This window comes from Xiphophorus maculatus, chromosome 3 (assembly GCF_002775205.1).
Source record: "Xiphophorus maculatus strain JP 163 A chromosome 3, X_maculatus-5.0-male, whole genome shotgun sequence".
In the NCBI taxonomy this organism is placed as follows: Eukaryota; Metazoa; Chordata; class Actinopteri; order Cyprinodontiformes; family Poeciliidae; genus Xiphophorus; species Xiphophorus maculatus.
Window position 1 is genome coordinate 20022291 of NC_036445.1, and position 22102 is coordinate 20044392.

The 22102-nt window shown below is 38.2% G+C and overlaps 2 protein-coding genes across 2 annotated transcripts; both read right to left on the reverse strand.

Moving 5' to 3' along the window:
• Positions 1 to 5659: 5659 nt before the first annotated feature.
• gpn2 (GPN-loop GTPase 2) lies at positions 5660 to 9402 on the reverse strand. The gene is made up of 5 exons (XM_005798449.3): positions 8563 to 9402; positions 7651 to 7807; positions 7404 to 7564; positions 6063 to 6193; positions 5660 to 5867 (listed from the first exon to the last, which is right to left on the reverse strand). Exons 1-5 carry the CDS (start codon positions 8980 to 8982, stop codon positions 5795 to 5797), a joined length of 942 nt encoding a protein of 313 aa, XP_005798506.1. The 5' UTR covers positions 8983 to 9402; the 3' UTR covers positions 5660 to 5794.
• Positions 9403 to 10311: 909 nt separating this feature from the next.
• gpatch3 (G-patch domain containing 3) lies at positions 10312 to 13833 on the reverse strand. The gene is made up of 7 exons (XM_014468564.2): positions 13275 to 13833; positions 11814 to 12271; positions 11538 to 11712; positions 11080 to 11139; positions 10864 to 10985; positions 10659 to 10786; positions 10312 to 10556 (listed from the first exon to the last, which is right to left on the reverse strand). Exons 1-7 carry the CDS (start codon positions 13690 to 13692, stop codon positions 10373 to 10375), a joined length of 1545 nt encoding a protein of 514 aa, XP_014324050.1. The 5' UTR covers positions 13693 to 13833; the 3' UTR covers positions 10312 to 10372.
• Positions 13834 to 22102: the final 8269 nt, after the last annotated feature.

The window sequence follows — 22102 nt, forward strand, 5'->3', positions numbered from 1 at the left end:
TTCCAAATGACACTAGGAAAATACACATTTGAATCATCATAGTAGAATACTGACTAAATTCATTGTGGTTACACTTTTCTCTTTCTTTTTCATCATCAAAATGTTCCCCACCACTATCCTTGAGCTCTATCATCTTGTATGACGCAAAAGCTATATAACATGCAAGTGTCAAGGGCAATGAAATTCCATTCATATGGACAAATATATTATTAGGATGGAGACCATAAATAGAGATACATTGACTTTGTATTGATACAAAATTTAGGAAGATTTGGGCCCAACTCATGAGTTTCTTTTTCATATTCCAAATGCAATAGTTTACAAGTTAGATACACATAAACTTGTCCACGTGGAAATAGGTTTTTTTTAAAAAAAAAAACAACCTTTGTGTTTGCCCTATAGCGTTCCAAGAAATGTTTTCATCCATATAAAAAATATTCAGTGTTATAACTATGCCAGACCTGAGTGAGACAGAGTGACTGAAATATGCCAAAAACAAAGAAGGCAGCTTGGACCATGCTTAGAGGGATTCTTCAGTCTGACATATTTGGGCTGGATTTGAGATGGGGCGATGACATCACCATACTGATTTGAGATGGGGCGATGACATCACCATACTGATTTGAGATGGGGCCATGACATCACCATACTGATTTGAGATGGGGCCATGACATCACCATACTGATTTGAGATGGGGCCATGACATCACCATACTGATTTGAGATGGGGCCATGACATCGCCATACTGATTTCTTGCATGAAAATAAAACAAATGAAACCTCTTCACAGTCATATGGATTTCTGAAGCTTTAAAAAAATACAACTTGTAAAACACAAACATGAAATACTCTGGGCCCCCTGAAATTAACTTCCTGGGTAAGCCCTTGCTAAAGCCAGGATGATTATTGTGATTCAACATATTGTGCTTCTTCAGATTTTGACATCTAAACCTGTTCATTTAGGATCTCCCTGTAAGAATCTACGCTGAAAGTGAAGTAATTTTGTATCGTGTTCAGGGTTTATTTTTAGGTTGCAACATTGGGTGGGCTAATCACCTTTAATAAAAGCTACTGGACTCACACTATTTTTTGGAGACAGTCAAAAGACATTTACGGTATTTTGGCAACCTGGAGGAGAGATTACAGTTCTGGTCTCATTTTCAATGATTTCAGCGACAATGAGTAACTCTGTCTCAGACTAGGTGATTTTTTTTATATGTTTCACATTATATTTTTAGTAATTTTTCATGTTTTTATCTTGGCTGTCGTGCTTCACTTTTAAAATTATAACTTTTCCCTAAATGCAGATGATCAATTCTAATAATCTGAAATCAAAATTCAAACAATTGTTAAGGAATCATCTGTCATGAGGGGGAAACTAATTCATGTCTTAAATATAACCTTTCAGTGATGCAACTGTTGAAGCTCACTATTAAATGTACGTGCGTGATGTGTAAAAGCCCAAAACGCTTAAAATTCACACAGATCCAGTGTGAGTGCCAGTCTGTCTTACACATGTTTTCATCATTTCACATCTGTTGCATCTGTTCACTTTGCATGTCTCTCCACTGGCTTCTTCACGCAGTGCACTCATTTCGCATCGTATTATTTCTATCAAGTGGGAAATACAGTTCTCCAGAGTGTTCAGATAAAACCAACTGGGCTTGTGTTGGTTGTTGGAGAAATCGGGAAGGCAGTTATCATTGTATCACGAGACAGTAAAGTTGCTCATTTTTTTGAATGTCATATTAGGTCATGTGCAACATTTTGTCACGTTTCTGCCTCATGTTGAATCTTTTTTGTAGCCATTTTGGATGTCTTGAGGTCTTTTTGTGTCGCATTATAGTGTAGATGTTTAAGTTAGGAATGGATTGGGATGAGAATCCCAAGGTATTAGTATGAGCTTAAATATAATACACAAAGTTTTGCTGTATCATAATATAAACAAAGCATATTTTCTAGCTACATTTATTTCCAGCAGAAAAGCAAAAGTTTCCAGACTGCTGCTTAAATAATACAATATATAGATTATTACAATGTTAACTTTGAAAGCTAATGAATGCCAATGCTTTCTGAATTTAAATGACTAGCGGTGAGGCTTTATGTGGCAGTATGGCTTTCTGCCCAGGGCGGCTCAGCTTAGGGAGAATCATGAGTCAGAAATATAGTCTTGGTTTAACAAGCAGACGTCATTCTCAAATATAGACCCTGAGAGAAACTGAAGATATTGTTTTTTCACCGCATATGACTGACGATCATGAAGGTAATATTTGATTTCCAACAAATTATTCAGCCTAAAATCAAAAAGCAGTTGTTAAAAAGCAAATGTTGGTCGTTTTTGCAGAAGTCTGAACTGCATTTGCCAGTTTCTAATGGAAAATTACACATATTAAGACTGGTCAGTGCTCAGTTGAGTTTGTTTTCAGTGGACAGAGATTTTGTACAAAATGACTCGAGACGTACAAAAGTTGTTCACCGAAAATACAAAGCTAACATTTCCAGTTCATTGCACCAATTTAGATTTAGACAAGCGTGAAAACAATATATTTGTCCCAATTTAATAACACGAGTTCAGCGATTTTAGTTCCTTATGTTATCTACAGGTTACATGCTGACATAATGTTTAGCAGAACAGGGCTTCCAGTCGAGTGTGTTTGGTTGTGTGTGTGCGGATGGAAGGTCTAAGTGTGTGCAGCCAAATTGGTCTTATTGAAGTGAGGAGAAAGTGCATTAGTTATCTTTCAGCCAGCTGACCGACTGTACACAACAACAGCCTGGGGAGGAGCAGCCTTCTTCCTTAATGCTCTGTACAGCATGATAAAACTTCCTCTTTGTCCTTTTCTCTGATGTCTCATTTTAAGGATATTCAACTTTAGAAACATTATGACTAAAACATTTTAGCAGTTATGAAACCATGATGTTTTTAAACCGTTGGTGTACACTGATGGTAAGATTAGTCCCTTTGTGATTATGTTAAACATTTGAGTAATGTTCATGATAAAGCGGTTAATGTAAGAGATTTACTCCACAATCTGTAGTCCTGCATCAAAATGCTAAAAACAATTTGAAATCAGCCAGTTTGTTTGTCATTAACAGTGCTAATTTTTCATGCAGATAAAAAAAAAAAGAAGAACCAAATCAGTTCATCTGTGTTTTTTTTTCCTGTTGCTCTTTATCAGCACTGTTTTCAAGAGTATTTCGTAAAGAGAGGCAACACGCACAGGTTTTTCCACAGCAGAAGGAGGAAGCCTTGCAGCAAGTGAGACTACCAATGCACATTCCCTCCTGTTCCCTCCCCTGCCTGCCTGCCTGTCTGCCTGCTCTGCTCTCCTCTACCACCCCCTCTCCTCTTCTCTCTCGGTCTGTATCTCACTCCAGCAGAAACACACTCTCTGCTGAGCGTGGGGGGATGGGCGCACAGGCTCCTGCTCTCTTTCTCAGCCTGCTGCCATTGAACTGAACCAAACAGAAAATTAAAACAGACTTTATCTAGCCGAAATAAGACACGTAGGCAGCTTCAAAGTCCCACAACGACTAGGAAGAATTAACCATCAGAGCTCTCTGAGCTCTACAGGCAAATGAAGCAAACATGTTTTGTGTTTTTTTTTTCTCTTTCCTCTGGCAGCACAGGGTGTGTGCTCTGCATTGAGCAGGGGTGGAATGGAAATGAAAAGTGTGGAAGATAAGGAAATCAAAAGGTGTTTTTTGAAGGAATAATTAAAAAATAAAAGTCATGAGACGCTCAGTTGTTCGATTCTGTATTGATATAAATTCTGATTTGGCATGTAAGTGGGACAAGAGTGGCTTTCGGTTTCTTTTCTCACTCTAGACACACACGCCAACACACACACACACAAAACTGTCTCTCTTGCTCTCTCTTTTCATACACAAACACACCACACATCTACCTCTAGGGGGCTTATAGAGGGAAAAAAAGGCAGGAAGTACCAATGAGGAGGCATACTTGATCACATGTACAAACACTGAAACACAATTTAACATTCTGCCTGACACACCCCCCTAATGCACACAGAGCTTTACAGGCAGGAAGCTGTCCAGAGATAATTTGCAGCCACATCACACCACAGAGGGTTAATGTGATTTCCCACATTTGTGCGAGGCTCGTGAAGTGGCTCACGCTTTATTTTAGTCTGACTGCAGCAGAGCGGGAAGACACACACAAAAAACACACACACACACCAAGTATACCCAGTGATTAATGTGCGGCTTGGATTGTCTGTTTAATGGTGGTGCAAAATTCATACATATGTAATTTTTAAAAACATATGTCGTATGGAAAAGGACACAATTGAAACTTGTGCTAATAGAAAACAGTTTAAGCCAGATTTAGAAAAAGGGAATATCTTCCATCCCAAAGACCAGACACAGGGCCAGTTGTGCAGAAACACAGATTTAATGTGGCTTCCTCTCCCCGCCTGACTTAATTTTTCTGCTTTGGCAAAAAGAAAGAATTGGAGCAGACTTTTGGGGATCTGGGAGCAGGTTTTTGCAAGCACATGTGCCATCTGCCGGCCAGAACCGAGCCAACACACAGCAGAAACGTTCAGCTATTGCTGCCTGTCTGATGCGGTGCTGACGGCTTTGATTGGCGCTGGTCTATGTTAACTAGTACTGTTCACTCCGTTCCTGCTTAGCTGTAAGGAATTACTTCAAAGAATTGCATTTGTAGCTGTTGCACTATGCATGTTGAAGACACCACCGCTTAATGTCGCATTTATTACATTTTATTTGGGTGAAAAGCAAAATGTAGGTCTGCAGATGTATTGTGAAATAAACTCCACACTTATTTCAAGGCACAATATTGTACAAAATCAAAATTTTTGAGTTTTATAATATGCTATAATATTATCCACCACTCATCAAAAACACACATGCAGTGTTGAGTGCTTTGATTCTGTCATGCATGTTTGAGAAATCCTTGAATCTCCGGTGGCAACCATTCATGGTGCCTAAACGCTTGCTCTCATGCTGCCTTCTCCACAAAGCTCCTTCAGACTAGCACCAGCAGCAATTAGCAAACACCAGATGCGCTGTTAAGCTCAGCGCATCTGCTGAGCTTAACATACAAGCTACTTCTCATTGAAGGTAAAAAGGCTGTTAAAGCTTTAGTTGTGATGATGTATTGAAGGTGGAGAGTCAGAAAGATCGGGCGCTTCTTAAAGAGACAGGGGCCTAAATTCAAGCCTCTGTCTCTTCAATTTTAAGTTAGCATAACTTACAATTTATTTTAAGTTACATTTGCATTTTTATAACAACTGAAGTTAACGTAGTTATTCTATTGCACTATAAAATGGCACTATGTGCCTAGAAAATACATCACATTGCCCATTTAAACCAATTTGATCTATAACAAAATCAGAGGAATGTTTTAGTGATCATAGAACTGAACATCTTAGCTTCCCTGTTCCCACTGAAGAAAGGAATCCCCTCAAGATGATACCACCACCACCATGTTTCATATAAGAAGGAGGTGATCCTGGTGATTTGCAATGTTAGTTTTCAATTACATACAAAAAGTTCTGTCTTGCTCTTATTAGACCATAAATTTTAAATTGTGCTCTAGTTTGTGAGTGTTATGCGGTGCTATAGAACACATGGCCACAAAAAGCAAAAAAAATCAAAACAAAGCTCTTTACAAGTTTCAAAATTGTACATGATTTATTTTTTATTATAATAAACTTTACATTACAAAAACTAACACAAATGCTGCCAAAACTGGTTCGGTGGTGCTAAAAATGCCTCCGGGTTTGTCCACTTCATTTGAGCTTTTCGTGTTACAGTTCCATCACTTCCTCCTCCACGGTCTTCTCACCGGTTTCAACATACCGCTCTTGCACTGCAAGAGTTCTAGTGGGTCAGACATTAAGGGAAAGCACATCAAAGTCCCACAAATGTTCAGTGCATATAATTATTACATAATTTTTTTGACATAACTGATACTTCTGGTGAGGTATGACCTAACGGCCAAAGAATGTTAAACTTTAATGTGTTTAGTTTGACTCTGAACCCAGATGAGTCACCGCAGTGGCTGAGAAAGGATACGAGCTGAACTGGAAGTCTGCCCCCACAGCCGCTGACATCATCGCCTGCAGATTCCTCTCCTCCAGGTCTCCGAAGCAGTACCCGTTGGCCTTGTCCACCGCCCGTAAGACCTGAATCATGCTGTCCTTGTCCTGGGGAGAGGAAAAGCAGTAGCATGTGATCTGGGGACTTCCCCGAACGAAATTCAGAGAAACTATCCCCTGACAAAACATGTGCCTAAAAATACTCTCACTGAAACCCTTGTCATACATTGTATGAGGACATTTCTATTTGCTGTTTCAGCATCTGCAATTTTTAATTTTTTTTTTTTTTTAAAGAGAGATTTTGATGTCTTTTAGAGAACACAGTGATCAGGCTTTCTCAGTCTCAGTCTCGGCTTTGTGAGACAAATTAAGATGCATAGGAAGCGACAAAAAGTTGGACTTCTGATAAAAAGCCAAGTTTCGCTCCTCTCTCACCTATTGTCAAAGATTAGACTTGCTTTAAACTCGCAACATGAGGAGTAAAAGTGAAAAAAAAAATCACTTGTAGTAATAATAGGTCAAATGAACGTTTACAGTCATGGAACAAATGTTAAGAGTCTGTATCAGAAGAAAACAACCAGATGATTCTTTGTTTATACATCCTGTCAGGGAAAAAAGCAGCAGAAAGCCTAATGAATTTCTAATACTCCCGTCTCCTTACACATGACTGCTCCAATCTTCAGTTTCAAAGGCTACAGGTTTATTACTGACCTGTCTGAACATGTAAAATGAGTGAGTTTGAATTTGAAGGAGCTCATTAATATTAAGTTAGTACAAAGCTAATACAATAAAGCAAAACTGAAGACTTTAAACTGCTGGCAAAAGTTGCTTGGTAAGACATTCTTAAAATTTACTCAGGATTCTTACTGAAGCAAAACACTTTAAAGCTGATGGGAGCCACAAATGAAAGTAAAAAAAAATAAAGTAAAAATGTAAATTTTAGTATATAACAATTAGAGCACTTTAACTGCTATGAAATACAAAAGGCAAAACGTTTTATTCTTTTTAAAAGTATTTTTAACGATTATATTATAGACAGCGTTAAGTTTTAAATTATTCCTTATTTTAATCTTTTTGCAATAAAATCTTTTAGAACTGTGCGATATATCTAATAACAATGCCAGTGTGTGCAATATCACAATTGCGAAAGACGGCTTGGATGCAATATTGAGTAGGATGTTATCAACTGAAGGGTCATCCCTTCATGCTCCAGTTAGATGGCGGCTAATTCCTTTTATTGTATGTTCGCAGCACCTGAGACATTAAAGCTCGCAGAGTTTTGCTACATTTGTGAAACGACTGAAAGCCGCAGCGGTACCTGCACATTGAGAGGCACGAAGGACACGAGGCCGTAGTCTTGGATAACTTCCGCTAACTTTTCGTTAAGATGGCGAAACTTTTTAAAGAAGGGGTCTGCAGCCAAGTGATCGAGAAGATAGGTCAGGTCCATAACCTCCGTGTAGAAGTCAAGGTTGAATGCTGTAAAACAAAAAGTGGAGTGTAAAGCCATTTGACAGAAATTCTCCTTGCTTCTCGAGTTATAATGCGAGTAACTCTTTGCATACCCAGTTTTCCATATTGTTCAATCAAGTCCATCTTGGAGAGGATGTTGACGTGAGGAAGCTCCACGTGCAGCATGGTGGAGAGAGACGTGCACAGCACCGAGATGAACTTGGCCGGGTCGGCGCAGTAATGAGAGTCGACAAGGTGCACTGCTGTGAGCTGAACATTAAAAAAAAACAACACACAAACAGTGTGACAAAATGAGAATCAGTTCATCTCGTTTTTAGTGTGTTTTAAATTAGTATGTTGTATACAGTGCCTTGTAAAAGTATTTATATTTATAGTTTTTTTTATCATCTGAACTTCTTCACATTTGGGCTAACACACTGGAAAACCATATTTCTCTGTGATTATATTTACAGTTGCTTTGGATTATGATTCTACAAGCTTCCAAATCATAGAAACTGATTTTTTTTGCCCATTCTTTTTAAAGTAACTACACCACCACCAGTCTTTTGCAACTTGTAGCATATATATATATATATATATATATATATATATATATATATATATATATATATATATATATATATATATATATATATATATATATATTTTGGCAAGGATTGAGCTGTAGTAAACTCCATCAGCTTTGACCAGCTTCCAAGTCCCTACCAAAACAAAAGCATCATGCACCACGTCTTACCATGGGGTGTTTTTTATCCCATGATGTGTAATGTTAGAGTTCCTGCACACACATTATTTTGAATGAAGTTCTTTACTTATGTTTTATGGCCTTTACAGAACAGCTGGACTTAAATATTGATATTAAAGTATGCAGATGTAGACCCTGTTTACTAATGGAGCTGACTACACTGGAGTAAAATGGGGATAGGTCTGTGGCAAGACACCCTATTTATGAAAGTATTGCATAAAGAATGGGATCATTATTTATTATTGGTAAATAATCTTACTCTGAAATTCCACTTGGCCAGCTGTGAGAAAATATTCTTCACTGAACTCTGGTGGGTGTAAAGCTCCACCTGTCCAGGACAGTCAAACAAGAAGTAGCAGTCACTGTATTGTGTCAGCTTGCTCTCCAGCCAGTCCAGGTTGGCCTCCACGTACTCCATGCAGTAAAGAAGTCCACCATTAGGCCCGAGTTTCAGGTTCTCCATAACATCATCCAGAGTGACCAGCTCCGCGACGTCCACTGCACAGGAATAAGGAATCCCTTCGTTGGCTGGGTCCATGTTCACCACCACCACCTTGCGTCCCAGGCTGGTCAGGAACTCCTGCATCCCCTGGCAGTAAGTGGTTTTACCTGAACCTGGTGGGCCGATGACCACCTGACCGAAGCGCAGGGAGGGTTTGAGACCAGGCTGAGCGGACATGGTGTCGAGGTGTTGCGAACTGGGTGCAGAAGCTCACGGTAACTGGGACCAGTCAGTCAGAGGGAGCAGGTGTGGCAGCATCAGGCTGTGTTGCTACCGAGCAGCTACTGTTGCTTCTGGTAACAACAACAAAAAAAGGCACAAAAAAATCCGCTTCCTCGCACTAATAATTAAACTAAAAATAATAACAATAATAAAAAGTCCTGGACCTTCCTTCGATAAATAAGTTGAGTAAATAGCCTAACCGTGGAAGGTTTACAAAAAACCTCAAATTAAACGATACTTAAATAACTTATTGAGATTTAAGACGACCTTAAAATCTACACCTAAACATCAATAAATATATACCACTAAACGTCACGCAAGTATTAAGCATGCAAGCTTCAGTTGCTAGCTGTCAGGCTAAAGCTACGAATGACATCCGGGTTATTTGGGTTGTATTTCAAAATAAAGGCAGCGATTTCTTAATTCACACAATTCCTACGCACATTTCATTTTAAAATGTAACACTTTATACTATTTTTTTAAAACATCTGTATTTCAAATTCCATCCTTGTTTTAATTAGATAAACAAAGAAAGTTAATTAAGAACTCACAGCAGGCATTTCAAAAGTGCCCTATATTTAGTCAATTGAGAAATAATAAAAAAAAAACCACGCATCCAAATTATGTTTATGGTGAAGAATTGGAGGGATAAAACGTTATAAGGAGAAGAGGAATGTAATCTTTAAAGTTAAGGTACTCTGTTGATTAGTAAACTTTATGCATTTCTCTCTATGCCTGGACTCTATCCAGGGAGGGAGAGCCTAGATGGATATAATTTTTAAGTCTCAGTCAGACTTCTATCAGCTCCATCTCTATGCAGTGATTTTTTTCCCTGGGAAATTAAACTGTACCCCAGGTCCTATTTTTTTTTTCTCTGTTTCGTTGGCCACTAGCAAGTTTTCTCAAATTACTGCCCTTTATTAGCTCTGACCAGGTTGTTTTTTATACCCACTTACAAAAAAAAAACATTCCCACATCATAATGCTGCCACTATCATATTTATAAGCGGGCCTAGTGAGTTCTGGGGGTTTGTTTTCCTCCACACAGTTGTTAGGATGTCGACCACAATGTAAAATATTTGTGTCAGCTGAGCAAAGGGCCCTCTGGGATATGTTTACTTTGGATTATGACAAGCTGCAGATGATGGCTGCCTTCTTGTTATTCTTTAGTAAATGGCAGTTTCATAGTTTTAGTGCTGCAATTTAATATACTAAATAATTTTTACTTTGTGGAGTAACAGAATCATTGTGAGGCACATGGGGAAATATGGACACAAAATAAAAACATTTTTTAAATTTTTTTATTATAAAAATCTAATAAATAAAACGGAGCTATACATTTGATGTCATCTTTTTGATCCAATGCTGCCACCTGGCTGCCAGCCTCTGTACTTCATGCTGGTGTTGGGTTGTCGCCTCCATAAGGTGTCGCCTTCATCTATGTCTTTGGGTTTGTCGTACACTGTACCGATGAGATAATCTGTTCTGGCCTTCTTCACAGGGTGCAGCACCAACTTTTCTCCATGATATCTGCAGCAAAAGAAATCCAGAATTCAGTTTCTTCCACTGTTAGATGGTCCTTGAATTATATCCTGTCCGTTTATTGATTCTCTTTCAACTATTCACACTCACCCAAAGCCTCTTTTGCAGTGTGGATGTTGGCCCTCATTCTCCAGGGCTTCAGGAATCCCAACCTGGCTGCTTCCCAGCCCTTCACCGTCCCTCCAGCCCTGCTGCTCCATCACTCGTCGCCCAAAGCCCTAATCACATAAAAGAAATGTGAGCAATATTCACACACAAGAGTACAGGAACATATGATCTAAATAAGCCTGCTTACTTTAGTAAACCTCTCAAAACTGCCAATCGACTGATTGTGCCCTGATCCGTCTTCCACACCGTCCCTCAGCCTGTTCTCATAGCGCATTTTTATGTAGTCGCGAGCGTCCATGTCACCTCCATCTATGAGAGGAACGGTTAGCATTATTCTGACTATCAGGTTAAAAGGTTATTTCGTCAAGATGACGATTATAGGTGATAGAAACGGCTCAGATACCTTTGTCATAGTAAACGCTCATGTCGACATCCCAGTCGTCTGCCGTTTGCTCGTCAAAATCTACAAAAAGAACAGATTCACATTATTTTACAGAGAAGGTAGAGATTAAATGCATCATTTTTTTCTCAGCCATTTTTGTGTGAGCAAAATGTGTTCATGTGCATCTCATAAAAGTAAACATTTTCCACAGCAAAAAAATTAAATAGCATAAAATATACATTTAACTATTTTTTGCTATATAATTACAGTAAAAAGTACTAGATCCGCTGGAAGACTTTTTTCACTCAAGACATTTTCTTGCAAAAAAAATCTGCAAAAAATGTGTAACTGCAAAAAATCTGCCATGGAACAGAATGTGGAGAAATTCAAGAATTAAAACTTTTACAAGGCTCTGTATATTTCCAACTTTGAAAATCCTCTGGAAAAATAGAATTATATTTGCTGTTTTCATGTCTTACCTCCCTCTTCCTCCTGCCAGTACTGAGCGTCAGTGTAGAAAACCAGACCAGAACCTCCTTTTTCCCACTTTAGCTCAATCTCTTCCTCATAAAGTCTCTCCTTGCTTCGCTCCTGGCTGGTCACGTCGTCATGCAGGGCCTCGTGGCGTTCCCACTCTTCACAGCGGTCGTCATCCTGCAACCAGGCATTATTTTATAAACCCAAATGAAAAGATGATGGTTAGTTATGTACCTTAACAAAAAGATTGGCTTTTAAATACTCATAATAAAACGTACATCATCTGCATTTGACTGCGTGTCCTCCCCTTCTTCTTCATTCTGCGTGTCGTCAGCCTCCGTTGTGTGTACATCGTCAGCCAGGTGTCTCGATTTTGAAGACGGAGCCTTCAGCGAGCCTGGCCCTGATACCTCGTGTCCGGCAGCTGTTAACACCGTCTCCTCTGTGGCAGGAAGGATGCACGTGTTGTGGTAGTGGAAGGGCACGTTTCCGTAGCGACGGCTGGAGCTGGTCTTTGGGAAAGTGAGACCCAGCTTTCGGATGAGGCGTGGAGGGAGGCGACAGGACTGGATGAGTTGGAGGAAGACTTTGATGGGCGTGCCCACGTTCCCGTTCTGCATCAGAGCAGGTGGGTTCAGCTCAGGCAGCCTGCTGAGGTCAGCTTCAGAGAAGAGCTCAGTGAAGGAGACATGGTGGCGCTGCTCATACTTGGTTTTATAAGGGAAGGAACCTTCACCTGAAATGACAACGACAATGTTGGGCGCACTTTATCTACATATCTTTTATCTTTTTTCAACATCCGAGGCTCCATTTAAAAAAAAGAAGAAGATTTTTTTCAGCCTTAAACTTTTGGTTTGTTTTGAAGATTTTGTTACCATTATTCTGTAATGTTGGGAACTTGAGTACAAACCTTTAACAAAGACGAGATTGATCATCTGCATGGGTTCCAAAAAGCTTCATTTGAGTAAAAAAGGGCAATTTCATTGTTGCTGTTTTTTGTTTAGTATCAGGGCAGACTTAGATCAGGCATTATTTTAAACCCTTAAGATTTGTGTAAACATATTCACCTAATAAAGACTATTTACATCCCAGTTTGTGATCTGTAATTGTTTTATATTGTTTGTAAAAAAAAAAAGAAAAGAAAAAAACCTTATTAAAAAAATTTATTCCATAAAACTGCAATGCAGTGCCATAAAGAACCACAGATTCAGTTAAAAAAATCCTGGTCCAAGAAGGTTAGGACAAGGAGAAAAAGCAGTGAAATGATCACCCTTTAAAAATTTTTTTAAAAAACATCTAGTGCATTTATCTATGGAATATATCAGCAAATGAAATCCCAAATCGCCAAGTACAACAAACAAAAAGTACTATTTTGATGTCTAAATTAAACATATCATCTAGATGAGATCTCACCAACTAGAAAGCCCTTCACAAATTCTAACATTTTATTATTGTTATTAATGTTTTCTTTTAGATGTAGAAAAAAATGGGCATTTTCTTTCTCCCAAAGATCCAGCTTTGGGGAGTGGGATGATAACTTTCATGGATTTGAAGAGAGCGTGCATAAGAGCCCTGAGTCACGTACTAAGAGGTGAGATCATCGAGTAATTAAATTACTGCTTTATGAATTTAATGCCTATTTCCTGTCATAAGAAAATGAGTAATACCCCACTTCAACAATGCAATCAAATGACTGGCTCCTTTATGTATATATCTATTAAATTGCATCACTCCCTAACCTTTGTCATGCGAGGCTCTTATTCTCCTGATAACACAGCGTCTGGCCAGCCAGTTTCCCTTCGAGTTGATCCAGTGGTTCCCCGCATACATCCTGATGAGCCTCTCAGCGTGTTCATCATGGACTGAAACGATACAACAGCACGACCTCGCCGCCACCGTCTTCGACTCGCAGCTGCTCTGAGTTGATTCGTGGGGTTGTGGGGACACGGAGCTAGCTTTCTCTGCGTCTTGGTCCACCGCAGGCTCGGACCCTTCGGGCTCTCTTAGAACTTCCGGTCGATGTCGGTAGTGAAAACAGTGAAAGCCGCCGCTCTCTATAAACTGGCTGAAATAATTTCTCAGGTCCGCCGAGTGGAAGGCTACGGGAATGTTGCTGATAGCTAGATACACAAGCGGTGCCGCTTCGCAGTCCGCCATGACTGTTTACGTTCTCGAACAAATTAGGAAACGTCACTTCCGTTACTGTGGCGGCTCTGCCACTGCCTACGCCACCTACTGAGACAATTCTGCTACTGCAAGAAACAAACCAAGGTTTATGGCAAGCCATTGTGACATATAGTGAAACCGAAAATGACGCATGTTTTTCAAAAAATGTTCTCCAGTGAAAAGAAAAAAAAAAAATCTGAAGCGTGTCAGCAGTTTGTAAAACCACATATCGCTGCGGTTATGGTTGCAAGTTAGTGGAGTATGTTTCTGCCAGCTTTGGATATCAGAGTTGAACTTGAGCTGTTGAAGTTCAGTCAACTTGGATCAAAACTATCTGGGAAAAACAAGTTTTATGTCTTGTCAAGTCTTAAGAGTTGGACTTTGACTGGACAGCTCTAACGCATGAAATGTTTTGATCTTAACCACTAGCTTTATGTTTCATGTTTCACTGGTCTGCAGAAAGGCTCAACTCCTTTCATGTATTGTTCAAGCGCTAACAGATTGGGAAAAACCTGAATTTCCCACTGAGAGACAATAAAGATTATTTCTATTCTACTCTATTCTATTTAGCTCTACCCATCTTCCCATCGATTCTCAACTCTGACTGGCTTTTCTGTATGTACCCCTACAAATTGATGCTACTATCACTGCATGTCTTTAATGGGATGGTGCCTTCACAGTGATATGCAGTGTTAGTTTTCTGCCATATATAGAGCCTTTTGAATATACACCAGAAATTTCAGATTTGTTCTACTTTTATCAGAGGTTTCTAACACATGTTTTCAATGTTTCCTACATGGCCTGTGGCTATTTTAAGATGGGCTTCCTATGGTTTGCTTTCAACAAAGACTTTCTTCTCGCTGCTCTTTCATAAAGGCCAGGTTTGCAGAAAGAAAAACGAATATTTGTCCTGTCAACACATTCCCTCACCTGTGCTGTAGATCTCTGCTGCTTCTCCACATTTACAATAGACCTCTTGGCTACTTGTGAAGTTGACTGGTTGTACTGGATTTCATTTAGAAATACTAGATTAAAGGTGTGTTTGATACAAATGAGCAACCCCTTTTTTAAATTTTTATTTATATATATATATATAAAAAAAAAAAAAATTAAAGCCATATATATGTTTTCTTCCACTTGTCATAGGTATAATTTTGTGTTGGTATAAAATCCCAAGTAAAATATATAGAAGTTTGTGGTTGTAATGTGACAAAGCACAGGATCTCTTATTCTACTTTTTGGGATATCAATGGCTGAATAGCTGGTATAAGTGGAAATACTGTACTGAAATATTAAAATATGTTTAAAGTGAAATTGACAAATCTCTAAAAGCAAACTTTTTCTTCTTCTTTAGAAACATCTATAAAAGCTGAAATCTCTATTTAAACTAGGCCTTTAGACTCCTTGCTTTTTTTAACCATCTTGTTGTAGAGGTTTTGCAGATCTGCTCGGGGTTGTTGTCCTGCTATCTGACCCATTTTTAGTCGAGATTCAGCTGGTGGACATCATGTAACATGACCGATTCAGAAGTACCTCAGTACAGACGAGTTCACGGTCAGCATGATGACTGTGAGGTGCCCAGATCACCTGAAACAAGTACATTCATTCCCCACCTGCTCGACAGGCTGCAGGAGGTTTTCATGCTGAACTGATGAACCGAGTTCGATTCCCTCTGAATGTGTTTCTGTGCACTTTAGTCTCACCTGCACAGATTCTTCAGAAGCAGCTTTAAAATGTGAATCGTGCTGGATGGTCGTTTTTTTGTTTTAGAGCAAAGAGACTTTCTCCTGGAGACGCATCCAAACTAAGCTAAGTTTAATCAGCCTGTATTGTAATGAACTTTTCTGATTTGGTTTCATCTGGAGTAAAAAACTTGGCTCTCAATATTTAATTCTATATTTGGTTCTATTCCATGTATCGTTTAGTTGTGCACATCATGATCTGATCTTGGGTTGAACTTCCATTTCTGTGAAGACTGGTTTTAAGATGTCTTCCTTTTCTATAAAGTCTGCCGAAATAAAAAAACAAAGGTCCAGTTTAAGCATTTTAACCTATTTGGAAAATATCCAATTGAAACAAACTTATATGGGAAATTATGACGTCTTTTCTTCTTGTATAAACTTCTACCTTTCTAATTCAAAGAGGTCTTCACGCTCACTAATGATCGCTTATTGAGTGCCAAGAACTGCCAGCGTGTGGAAACTACCTACGCAGACTGAACTTTGTTTTTTACACAAGGTTAATATTAAGATAAGTTTCAAGCTAAAGATCGGACACTAAGCTCCGCTTACTGCAAAAGTCAAATATTTCAAATTTAGTTTTGGAAAGGCTTATAAAATTATCTGCTTAATAACGATGTTTTCAATCTTTCACACAACCGAGTGTTTTTCCCTACTGTTTCACATTAAAGAAATGTGGTCAGTCAAAGTTCACTAACCCAGAGGCTAACTCCAGCTGTGGCCTTCAACTCAGACTTTATCATTATATTTTGTTAGTAATGGGCAGTAAAACTAAACTCAGTAGTCTGAACTCTGACATCATTTTTACACATCATTTGCCCCAGATTATTCAGCCGAAGTCATGGTCACTCTGGTTATGAGAGGATCCTACTAATGATAAGAAATATGTTTTGTTATTCGTGTTTCTATACTTTTACCTAAACGACCAGTAAAAAAGTTAACACTCCTCCTGATATTCTTCTTCTAAATGAAAAGTAAATTTTTTTCTAACTAAAGTGGTCTTGTAAACTAATGTTTAATTTACATCTAGATAAAAAAATAACCTTGACATTGAAATATTATTGCTTGATGTTTAAGTTTTTTGTAGACCACATTGAAAATTTCTAGCATGCACTGATTAGTAGAGTAGAATAGTATAATAAATGTGACACATAAGGTTTCCAGAGACAAAAATTTTTTGGCGAAAAAAAAAAAATATTAATCTGATGTTATAAAAGCTTTATCATCTTAATAACTTCTGTACTTCTTAAAACCATGTTATTGCTTTTGTCAATGAAGGTATCTAAGCTCAATAAGTTTAAGTGTAAACTTATTTCATTGAGGCCTATATAGTTATTGCATTTGCTATATTATATATCAAATTATAAATCATTATATGAAATTATAAATCAAATCATAAATAAATCAAATTATAAATCAAATTATAAATTACATTTTGTCTTATTTTTGGTTGCATGCTAAACAATCTTTTCTTCTGACAAGGGTTTTTTTTTAAGAACAGAAACAACATGACAAAGCCAAACATCGGCCACAGCGTTCCCGTTTTCCTAAAGTTATTTAGAATTCATATCTGTCCATTTTAAACATGAAGCCTGCTGTAAAAGTCCTCATAACTAAGTATCTTGACAGGGTCTCTTTCAGAAGAGGAGCTTTCAAAAGCTCGAATTGCGTCAGATTTTTAAGTAATTCCAAATTGCTTAGCTTTCTAACTTTTTTCTTCATTTCTATGAATATTTAGCAATCAAATGTTTCATGTATTTAATCATAAATTCCAAGCTTTCTTTTACAACACTGGTGTTTACAAACTTAGAAACTGATTCCAGCCTGTCTACTTCTCTTCGTCTGCTTGCTGTCTAATCTACTCCTCATGGCTCGTTATTCCTTCTGGTGTTCAGTAAACACTGTAGTTTTATCGGTAGTACACTTTGTCTCAGATTAGGTCTACTGTACATTCTCAGTTGTTATCTCACTTTACCAGGATATAGGACAGCCTTCTGAGTTTTGGACTTACTAATATTTTGTACTCGTGCAAATATGTATTTAGTGCCTTGTAAAACTGTTGAGACCACTTGAACGAGTTATTGTTCTGTCATCTGTGGGCATTCATTTTCAGGTGGACTTTGACTGGGCCACTCCAAAATATGAATTTATTGCAATATGTTCTAAAATAATCTATACAACTCCAGCGGTGTGTTTTAGATTGCTTTCCTGCTGGAAGGCGGATATTTGGTTTCCATGGAAATGGCTGTGTAAAACTTCCCAGACTGATAGATGGTAATGGATTCTTTATATGGACATAATATGTTGCTTTTTGATGCTTTTAGCCTAATTCGTGCTGTTGTAAAGATTATATTTATGCGATTTCTTAATTCTGACAGTCTGTTTGAGATTTCCAAGTTTACGCACATAGTACAGGTTGCTAAATAAAACCTCCTTCAAATGCTGAGTAACGAAGTTCTCATCATATGGTCTTGACATGATCCACCTGTGTGACATTTAAGTGAGAATAAATGTGAGGTTATCCGAGCTTATTACTCACTAGAAGGTCATTTTTTTATTACATTTTGCAAAAAATTCTAAAAGGTATTTTCTTTAGTTCCTTTTAGTATTTATATTATTTAGACTTCTGAGTATGGTTTACATATCCGTATGTCCTAGCATGTAAAAAAAACACACTGTTGTATTGTTTTAACTATAGTTATATAGCATATAGTAACTATAATGCTATAGTGATAAAACGGTGGATAAAACTCACTTGGTTGTTTTTTTTGTCAAGTCACCACCGATGATCTCATCGCTCGCCCACATCAGGTTATTGAAAGTTCAAAGCAATGTGACACAACCTTGCTTAGAAGTGGATCATAAACCTGACAGAGCAATACGAGTATAAATGCGGCTTTAATTTCTGAGTAACATTTGTTCAACAATCACAACCTGATCTTGGTGCTGATGACCCTGTCCGAACAGAGCCAGGAATCGGCTGTATTTGCTGTGAAGTAAAGCGTGGAGTCATGCTCCTCTTCATCGTGCACACAGAGAGCCGGGAGTTCACTGACCCAGTGGGAAAAATAACGAGAGGAAGTAAAGTTAACACAAGTCAGGTCTCAGGGGAAAGCTTTAGAAGAAGAGCAAGCTGAGGTACATACAGTTTATATGTGTAATATATCACAAGCACGTTTACATATTTAAAATATAACTTATATTTTAAACATGTAAATTAAAGAGTCCTTGAATGTGGAATTATGCTGCAACAGTTCCAATTGTTGACCTATTTAAGTTTGTTTTGATTTTAGATGACTACAGATGTGAAGATTTGGATCATCTTTATAAGACAGGCATTACATCACATCCAACCTGAGGCGGTACTTCCTCCCTCTCAGAACATTCCACTTATAGACTGAAGGACATTTTATTTTTACTGTCCAGGCGGAGATAAGTGTCTGTCCTCCGTGCCCGTCTCTGCCTGCTCCTAACCTCTATAAACACAGGCCTTATCACAGCCATTTACAACTGTCATCATGCTTCATGAAGCCTAAGAGCAGCCGGGGTGCATTACAGGTCACCCTGTAAAAAAAAAAAAAAAAAAAAAAAAGAGCTCACATTCCTCCTAATTGTGATGTGTTTTCTTGTTTTCAAGTCGCACTCCTTCACACACGGGTGATTATTTCTGGTATAGATTGTTAGTGTATTAAAATGAAATTACATCTGGGGAAAACAAATGGGGCTGTGAAATATTTTTTAGAGGAATCCTTCAAGAAATGAGCAGGGGCGCTGCCAGGAATCTTGGGGCCCATGACAAAAAAAAAAAATCCCCCCCCCGGACCCCCCACACGCAGCTGCTGTTACAATTTTTTGAATCTATCTGACCCATCAAAAGCGTCACAATTTTAAAGGCTTGCAACTGCCTTGCTTTCTTTGGTCCTATACTGATAACTAGCACAATATTTACTGCTCGTGAATTTTACATGAAGCAGTCTGCATACAGTATGCAAGTAAATTTTTTCTATTAGTTTTAGATTACTGAAATGTCTCTCCCCACGAGCAACAGCCATAGGCAACATGCAAAATATACATGAAGCCATCCAGACTTCTCAAAAAATGCTATGTAGTTGCATTTGCATTTTATTCAAGCTGCAGTATATAACTTTAATAAAAAATATGTTTTCTCCATTTTTGTTAAAGCTGTCACCATGTCGTGACAGTTTGTTACGAGACCGATAATCTGTGAAAACAATCAATCTCCTCCCTGAACTACGAATACTGGCTAAAGTAATGCAACGTTCCGACCAAAACAACCAATCAGAACCAAGAGGAGGGTCTTAGTGCTGTCAATCAACCAATTCATTCAGGGCAAATGTGAGCTGTTTGGTCTGGGACTGAGAGCGGTAACCTTTCATTTTTACTGCTAGAAACAAGTTTAGAAAACACAATATAATTAATTTTGTATTTGACAGGGCCCCATTTTTTTTAAATTTCTACAAACAAACAAAAAAAATGTGAAGGGCCCCCTGTTGGTCAGGGGCCCTTGGAATTGTCATAACTTTTCCCCCCTTTATGGCGCCCCTGGGAATGAGTAGAGAGAGTAATGAAGTAAGGCAAACACTCGGTGACTGGTGCTGCCAGTTGTGTCTGGCGTCTAATCTCTTTATTGCAGTTTTACACTACATGACTGACCTTGACTTCACTGCTCCACAGTTTAGCTCTTCTCCTGGAACTTCCCCTCTGCAACACTTTAAAGCTTCTGGGCAACACTCTGAGCAAATATTTAAAAAAATAAAAACAACAAAAAAACCCTTTTTTGTGTCATTTAACCAAGTCATAAACATTTATCATGTGTATCGACCGAGGAGCTAAATGTCCGAACCGAGAAAAAAAAAAGAAGAAGCATCTTTTACCGTTTTGTTTATGTGAGATCATAATAAAGTAATTTGCTTATCGTATTCCCCCCTCGGTGCCAGGCACAGGCAGGATAATAAATTAGGATTGTGGAACATTGTGTTACCTGTCACACAAACCATAAATTGAAATTCCATGATCTAATTTTTTTTTTTTATCTGTTTTGATTATTTTAGAATGACAACATCCACGTTACGTACAACCAACACCCTTCTTTTAAATCAGAACGTTGCTGAAAAGTTTATTTATTTACTTTATTCACACATGTACAACGACAATGATAACCCCCATGATGTTTGTGAAAATTAGATATTTACATAAGACCAACTACACACATTCTCACACAAAATTTCTGTTAAGGTTATATTAAGGCCTAAATCACGAGGAAAATTGACGACTTCTCAGCCAAAAGAAGGTTTGATGAAGTAATTGGATGTTTGCAGAGAGCTGTATGCAAGCACGTAAATGCAAAGTGGAAAGAAATAGTGTGACAGAATAAGATCCACTTTGTTTCATTAAGTTCAAGGTCAGGAAAGCCGTCCGCCTGCCATGTTTGAGGCATTAAAAATAACCAAATGTAAAATAAAAATTAAAATCAGCTAAACGATGTCTAATTACAAAGTTGTCATTGGTCGAAGTGTAAATGTGAACATAGCCTAACACCAGCTCACCACTTAGCAGGTAAAAGACGAACATTATCTAAAGTCAACAAACCTATTCGCCCAGTGGGAGCCAACATCATTGACACAACCCACTGACATTATTACATAGCAATACCAAGGGTCAGTGATGTTTGATCAGGTTGTGGAAAACTTAAAAAAAAAATTATTACAGTCTTCAAATTTACAAATTTACATTTACCAGGATTACTAAGCCTTACATGGGAACGCTCTGATGACGTCACCGCTTTAAAGTTTCTGGTAGGTTAACTCACAGCACAGTTAGACCAAGGCACACCTGTTTTTGTTATTTAAGGCAACACTTGAAATTCACTGTTTCTTTTGAGAAATCGATGAATAATCAAAAAGCAAAGATTTTAGGAAAGAAAACTGTGGACCTCCAGAAATCCGGTTCGTTATGGGTGAAATTTACAGAAGAATGAAGGCTTCATCTGTTCAGCGGTTCATCTTCATGCTGTTCAGGAAAGAGTATGAAGGCGGGACCTTTGAAATTCAGAAATATGCCTTTTTTTGTGTGTGAAAAAAATACAAGCAAAATATCTTGTGAAGCTGATGAGAGAATGAGCCTATCTACCTGTACCAGCATGGGCTGAAATGCCGCTCAGAGAGGAAGAGGTTAGTAGGGTACTCTAGTCTAAAAGCAACATGAAAAGCCATGGATTTTACAAAATCACTCAAGAACATGCCCTGTGGTGGAGGGGAGCATAATTCCAGCATAATTCCAGGGAAACATAAAGTGTTTGACCCATAAATCAGGCTTTTGGGAAAGAGAATAATTTGAGGAATTGTGACTGATCTGAAACAGTCAAAGTTTTGTCTGATGTCATTTTTTTAATACAGTATCATCTGGGCTGTCTAGCATTATATTCTGAATTTCTGCCACCATTGGACTCTTCCTTCACTTTATAATAATGCCAACTACAGTATTAGTCAGTTGTATTTGCCTTTGGCTCTATGTATCACTGTTGCACTGTGCAGTATCTAGAAAGAGAAGAGAGATAAAAGAAAAGAAAATGGACCAAGACCAGGGCCAAGAGTCAAACCCACAGCTGACAAACAGATGGGGTGCATGGTGAGCATCTCTTC